This window comes from Cupressus sempervirens, chromosome 2 (assembly GCF_028749045.1).
Source record: "Cupressus sempervirens isolate cs-2001-9-10 chromosome 2, ASM2874904v1, whole genome shotgun sequence".
In the NCBI taxonomy this organism is placed as follows: Eukaryota; Viridiplantae; Streptophyta; class Pinopsida; order Cupressales; family Cupressaceae; genus Cupressus; species Cupressus sempervirens.
This window is the reverse complement of record NC_143119.1, coordinates 534,636,350-534,643,527: the sequence shown is the minus strand read 5'-3', so window position 1 is coordinate 534,643,527 and position 7,178 is coordinate 534,636,350. Positions and strand designations below refer to the sequence as shown.

General features: G+C 39.3%; 1 protein-coding gene across 1 annotated transcript; it reads left to right on the top strand.

The window, feature by feature from the left end:
- Positions 1 to 1,238: 1,238 nt before the first annotated feature.
- LOC149573310 (ATPase family AAA domain-containing protein At1g05910-like) lies at positions 1,239 to 6,720 on the top strand. Its single transcript, XM_089815941.1, has 10 exons — positions 1,239 to 1,340; positions 1,613 to 1,723; positions 1,874 to 2,059; positions 2,642 to 4,294; positions 4,428 to 4,616; positions 4,717 to 4,859; positions 5,426 to 5,668; positions 5,790 to 5,976; positions 6,078 to 6,143; positions 6,249 to 6,720. The coding sequence occupies exons 1-10, from the start codon at positions 1,239 to 1,241 to the stop codon at positions 6,717 to 6,719; spliced, it is 3,351 nt and encodes a 1,116-aa protein (XP_089672067.1). The 3' UTR covers position 6,720.
- The last annotated feature ends 458 nt before the right edge of the window (positions 6,721 to 7,178 follow it).

Genomic DNA, 7,178 nt, shown 5'->3' with positions numbered 1-7,178 from the left:
AACAAAGACCAACCTGTAGCTTACTGAATTGTGGAGAAGATAAGACCCTCCCAAGTCAAGAGCGACATCAATCCAACATAAATTTTGCACTACATTGTGACAATTTTTACAATTAATTAATTAATTTAAAATTTACACAATCATATGCACCACATTGTGACAATTTTTGCAATTTATTAATTAACTTAAAATTCACATAACAGTTGAAATTTATTAATTAATTTAAAATTCACATAACTATTGTTATGTGAATTTTAAATTAATTAATAAATTGAAAAAAATTGTCACAATGTGGTGAATAAAAATTAATTAATTAATTTAAATTAACATAACAGTATTTTAAATTGATTAATAAATTGTAAAAATTGTCACAATGTGGTGAATACAAATTAATTAATTAATTAAAATTCACATAACTACTATTATGTGAATTTAAAATTAATTAATAAATTGCAAAAATTGTCACAATGTGGCACATATTGTCATGAGAGATGGATTCATGTTGAATCACTACTCATGAAACATGGGTCATCGAGTTTGACTAAAAAAATCACACAGTTAAATCCTGATATTCACATCACAATTTGACTAGCTGTGGAAATCATCTCCTACTTATCAATATTTTCTCTTGTTTAGCCACAGGCCAAGTCAAGGCACTACTTGAAAAGACCCTTTATCCGCAATAATTAGCCTACTGAAATCATCACATTAATAGACTAATCCATGAAACTCTAAGAGTCACAAAAATAGAGGCATTAGAGTACCTCGCTAGATACAACTGGCTAGATACAACCTTGATGAATATGTGTTTTCCTCTAAACTATGGATCCATATTTGTTCTCTTATGTGCATTGTAATATGGCTCCTCAAAAAGTAAACTCTGGCTGTACCATTGTACCATTGTCTGTATATTTGCTTGTTGGAGTTTATGGGTTCCGTTCTATATCTTGGTATTTCTTACATAGGTAATAAAGAGATCTTGGTATTTCAGATTCAGAACTATCAAATTGTTGTCCAAGAAGATTGATTTAAAGAATAGTCGTACTTTACAAATACCTAAATCTGACGCAATTATGGCCTGAATGCAGAAAATAAGGTAGAGAAAGCCAAACTACTGCTGCAAGAAATTACATTCAGATATATCGCTTTCTCTGCGAGCTATAACAGGTACAAGGAAAAGATCATATGAAGGAAATTATACCGCCCGTTGTTGAGATTTAATGCAACAAATTTTTCCCATGGAGGGAAACAGTCGATGCAGCTGCAAGGGCAAGAAAGGAGGACGCGATAAAAAGCTGCTGCAGCCCAGTGTCAATCTACGCAATGCAGCTAATTCCACTGTAAGTATGGTATCTTTATATTTTTCTATACTCTGTAGCTTAGTCAAGTCTAGTGTTAGAGCTCTATGATTTGCGTATGTAAACTTTAGACTAAGCCTATTTCCTTCGTAGGTTCAGTATGCTCTAATTGTTCTTTGGCATTGCATTTGGCACAGATAACTGTGTATTGTGCTTTCCTTTGTTTTGAAATATATTTATGTTTTTATCTTAAAAATAAATATATGCAACTGGTATAAGTCCCTATATTTGAGACTTTCCGAAATTGCTTATAGTGGCAGGCACATACATCTACTCTGTGCTGTTCTACCAGAAAGAGGGAAGTTTATGTCAATTTAGAGGATCATGAAACAGATAAAACAGCCTTACAGGATGCAGATCTGACGGTATGGTTTTCTCCAATCTCCTTTCTTTCTACTATTTGTACTGCTTTCTGCTTATTAAGTTATTTGTAAAGATAACCCCAACAATTTAGTGTAAAGATAACCCCAATAATTTATTGCATATATTATAAGTTTGGGTCTGAATGGGTGCAGAGAGAAACATATCAGCCACCTACTATTAATGTTGAGGACCCTAGTCTGGATGAGCAGCAGAGCAGTCCAACAAGGGAAAGTGATAGTGCATCTTTGCCACGACGAGGGGGACTTAGGCCTCGAAGATCAACAACATCAACCAAACAGGATTTTGAAGAGCAGGAATCGTCAGAGGAGGAAGATGAGGTTGGAGGAGAGGAAGAGCAGAGAGAAACATATCAGCCACCTACTATTAATGTTGAGGACCCTAGTCTGGATGAGCAGCAGAGCAGTCCAACAAGGGAAAGTGATAGTGCATCTTTGCCACGACGAGGGGGACTTAGGCCTCGAAGATCAACAACATCAACCAAACAGGATTTTGAAGAGCAGGAATCGTCAGAGGAGGAAGATGAGGTTGGAGGAGAGGAAGAGCAGAGAGAAACATATCAGCCACCTACTATTAATGTTAAGGACCCTAGTCTGGATGAGCAGCAGAGCAGTCCAACAAGGGAAAGTGATAGTGCATCTTTGCCACGACGAGGGGGACTTTGGCCTCGAAGATCAACAACATCAACCAAACAGGATTTTGAAGAGCAGGTATCGTCAGAGGAGGAAGATGAGGTTGGCGGAGAGGAAGAGCAGAGAGAAACATATCAGCCACCTACTATTAATGTTGAGGACCATAGTCTGGATGAGCAGCAGAGCAGTCCAACAAGGGAAAGTGATAGTGCATCTTTGCCACGACGAGGGGGACTTAGGCCTCGAAGATCAACAACATCAACCAAACAGGATTTTGAAGAGCAGGAATCGTCAGAGGAGGAAGATGAGGTTGGAGGAGAGGAAGAGCAAGAGCAAAAAGAGGGAGAGGAGGAAGATGAGGTTGGAGGAGAGGAAGAGCAAGAGCAAAAAGAGGGAGAGGGAGAGGGCAAAGAGGTTGAAGAAGCACAAGGAGGGAGACGGTATTCTCTCCGAAATCGCACTCAGGTGAGGAGGTTTTCTCCTGGAAAAGAAAGAAAGCGACCGCGCTCTCCAACTTGTAAAGTACTGCGTAAAGGAATGGGAATGAAAAATGCACGTAGTGAGAGACAAAGTGGCCCAGGGACGTCCAAACATTATCGTGCATCAAGAATGGACGATTCAGATGATTCTGATCTTCTTGTGGATGAGATGGATCAGGGTCTTCTTGATTCTTGGATGTCTCGAGGGAACCGAAACTTTGGGCAGCAATGGGCTTGTGGTGGACTTGACATGAGCAACACAATTGCATGGGGTTTGAATGTCGCATCGTCTGGATGGGGACCCCAAGATTATACTTTTGGCTATGGAGGTGGAGGTGCACAAACTACTGGTCCTGGTTCAAAAGTCGGAGCTGACATTCAACCCTTGCTGGTTGATGAAATAGTGAGTTTTGATGATATTGGAGGGCTTTCTGACCACATTGATGCACTGAAAGAAATGGTTTTTTTCCCTCTTCTCTATCCCGAATTCTTTTCCAACTATCACATCTCACCTCCAAGAGGAGTCTTACTGTGTGGTCCCCCTGGAACTGGAAAAACATTGATTGCAAGGGCTTTAGCTTGTGCAGCTTCCAAGGCAGGACAGAAAGTTAACTTTTACATGCGAAAGGGAGCTGACGTGCTCAGCAAGTGGGTGGGGGAAGCTGAGCGGCAACTGAAATTGCTTTTCGAAGAAGCTGAAAAGAACCAACCTTCCATAATATTTTTTGATGAAATAGACGGCCTTGCTCCAGTACGGTCTAGTAAACAAGAACAAGTTCACAATTCGATTGTGTCTACACTTCTGGCTCTAATGGATGGTCTGGAGTCTAGAGGTCAAGTAGTGCTTATTGGAGCTACAAACAGGATTGATGCTATTGATGGAGCTCTTCGTCGGCCTGGTCGGTTTGATCGCGAATTTGTACTTCCCTTACCTGATTGCAAAGCACGAGCTGAGATATTAAAGATTCACACCAAAAAGTGGAAGAATCCACTGTCTGATGATGTAAGAATGGAATTAGCAGCAGCTTGTGTGGGGTATTGTGGTGCTGATTTAAAAGCTTTGTGCACAGAAGCTGCAATTAGGGCCTTCCGTTTGAAATATCCTCAAGTATACACTAGTGATGATCAGTTTGTCATAGATGTGGATTCTGTGAAAGTAGAGAAGCTTGATTTTTTACGAGCTATGTCTGCTATTACTCCTGCTGCCCATAGAGGTGCAACAGTACAGTCGAGGCCGTTGTCCCCAGTAATAGCCCCATGTTTGCAAAGACATCTAAAGATAATCAGAAATTCTATTTCTGCAATCTTCCACTTTGTGGCCAAGGGTGATCAGAAAGATTCATTCGAGGACAGGTCTCAAAAATATTCAAAGTTGCATGGATTTCATCTCGCCCTTGTTTACAGACCAAGACTATTACTTTGTGGGAGGGAGGGTGCCGGCTTGGTATGGTTATAATTTTTTTTTTTAATGAGTTGACACATCTATAACATCAGTCTGTTTTTCAAACTTTTGAATTGGCTGGCTTGTAAGGTAGCTAAATTTCTGAGAGATGCTATATTTGTACTGTTCTTACCAGGAGCATATTGGCCCTGCAGTTTTACATGAATTAGAGAGCTTCCCTGTGCATTCTCTCGGACTTCCATCACTTCTGTCCGACCCAAGTGCAAATACCCCTGAGGAAGCGCTAGTGCATGTTGTGGTAGAAGCAAGGAGGACTGCTCCTTCTATCTTGTATTTGCCTCAACTAGAACTTTGGTGGGAGACGGTGTGTAAATCATTAAATTAGTGCATTATACTTGTTATTTCTAGAGCTTCCTTAAATGACTATATTTCTGATTTTTTATGCTTCACCGAGCTTCTCATAGGCCCATGATCAGCTAAGAGCTGTTCTACTGACTTTACTGGAAGAACTGCCATCAAACCTTCCTGTACTACTACTTGCAACCTCCTGTGTGCCTTCTGACGATTTGGATGGAAAAGCTACATCCTTGTTTGGTCCTCGCAATATGTATGTATGAATGACATCATTGTTTTAGTATGAATCTCTTTCTTGTGTGTTTTATCAATAATAAGTTTAGTCATGCAAATCCAGTCTGTATAATATTGTGTAGCAGGTACCTTTTTGGTCTCTGATTCGCCGGGGCTAAACAGCAGAGGATTTGCACCAGACGTGACAGTTTCCTTAATTAATTAATTAATTAATTTATAAATTACATAACAGTTGTTATGTGATTTATAAATTAATTAATTAATTCAGGGAACTGTTGTTATGTGATTTATAAATTAATTAATTAATTAAAGAAACTGTCACATCTGGTGCAAATCCTCTGCTAGATAGACAGCTCCCTCTGATTCTTTATAGTTGAATTGAATGTACCATAATTCCGTGGCATCTGATGCACCTTGCATGCATTATAAAGTTTATTTTGGTTCAGTATAATGAATGGTAAAATCCCGAGACAATAATTTGGTGAGAGAATGTGTACATAATCATATCAACTGGTTTGATATTCTGGGCATAATCTGGCGTGGTTGATAAGCAATGGATGCTAACATTCTTTTGCTTTTGTGCAGTTATCAGGTGGAAAAACCAAGTTCCGAGGACAGGTGTAGATTCGCCTCGGAGCTAATTGATGCTGCTCTTACTCAACCTGATCAAGTTGGAATCACTCCTAAAAAAAGTGTTTTTGTTACTAGACTTCCAAAGGTACAAAAAGCAGCTAGGGAACCATGTGAAACTGAGCTACGTGCCAAGGCAGAAGCAGAGGAGAATGCTATACGACGTCTCCGAATGTGTCTTCGGGATATCTGCAACAGGTTTTTCGAGTGATTGCATGCATTGATCATTACTTGATTCATTTGTTCAGGATTATATGTTTACCAAGTGAAAAGTATTTTTGAGTGCTTATATGTATGCACATATACATACAATGTGCAGACTTCTATACGAAAAACGGTTCAGTTTCTTCCATTACCCTGTCATGGATGAGGATGCTCCTGATTATTATTCGATAGTTCAAAATCCAATGGATATCACTACTCTACTGCAGCGTGTGGATAGTCAGCGTTACTTGACACGCTCCGCATTCCTCAATGATGTGGAACTAATTCCAGCCAATGCAAAGGTAAGCGTGATTTGACATGCCTACAATCCTAGCAGCTTTGTTGGGTCAAACAAAGATTTTTCGAATTTCTATTCAGTCCTAATTATCGTTATTTATAACAGGCATATAATGGTGACGACTACACTGGAGCTCAAATTATCAGCAGAGCATATGCACTAAGGGATGCGGTATATTCTAAATAGAGACATACAGTAATTGAAGCTCAAATGTTTTATGTCAAGTAGTAAGCATTAATGTTCACTTTGCTAATCCTTGGTTTTACTGGTAATCAGGTTCTTGGTATGCTTTCTCAAATGGACCCTGGACTAGTTGCCTCATGTGATGAAATTGCTGCTCAGGCTGGGCCAACTAGTCTGTCAGAGGATTCAGCTACAAGAGCAAGTGCAGGCCTACCCTCTGCTCAGGCTGAAATGAATGTATCTCAAAATGGCCAGGTCTTGAAACACTCAAAGCGGAACGTTGCTTCTGATCAACATGTTATAATGAATCAACCGCTTGCTCCAACACATGTTGCGGAAAGCACCAATGAAGAATTCGAGGATGGTGAAAGCAACAAGCATTTCGTAGAGCAGATTGAATCAATAAAACATGATTTTTTGAAATGTACCGAGGGTTACGGAATCTCTGAACTTGAAAAACTCTATGCTCAAATTTGTCAAGGGGTGATATCACTGAAAGATGCTGACACACCTATCATTGTTAAATACTTGAAGGACTTCTCATCTGATGAAAGCAATTTTTAAAGATAGATTTGTTACAGAATGTCCCATGAAGGGTTTTTGAGGCATGCTGAGGAGGACTAGGGATGCACGATTTTTGAACATAATTTGAGAAGAAAGCTGCAAATACGATACTGTCTGATGAACGCAATTTTCGAAGATTGTTTTGTTACAGAAAGTCCCATGAAGAGTTTTTAAGGCATGCTAAGGAGGACTTGGGATGCACGACATTTGGAACTAATTTGAGCAGAAAGCTGCAACTGTCGTGAGTTCTGAATAATATATGAATCATAGTCAGGTTGATACAAAGAATGTATCGAATTAGAAAAACCATCATAAGTTTTAAGTAGTTTTGTAATATTCCCCCGAACTCGATCAACAATGTTTTTGTGGGTGCTGCGGAATCATGTAAATTTGTAATTCTACCATTACATTTCGATTCTGTTTGGGAAAAAACTCTCAACTGCTATTACTTTTCAATTG

Excerpts from the sequence above, each read along its gene's own strand:
- LOC149573310 (XM_089815941.1), top strand. The coding sequence starts at position 1,239 with ATGGAGGGAAACAGTCGATGCAGCTGCAAGGGCAAGAAAGGAGGACGC. Across the intron at positions 4,295-4,427 it reads GGAGGGAGGGTGCCGGCTTG|GAGCATATTGGCCCTGCAGT; the intron begins GTATGGTTATAA and ends TGTTCTTACCAG. Across the intron at positions 6,144-6,248 it reads CATATGCACTAAGGGATGCG|GTTCTTGGTATGCTTTCTCA; the intron begins GTATATTCTAAA and ends ACTGGTAATCAG.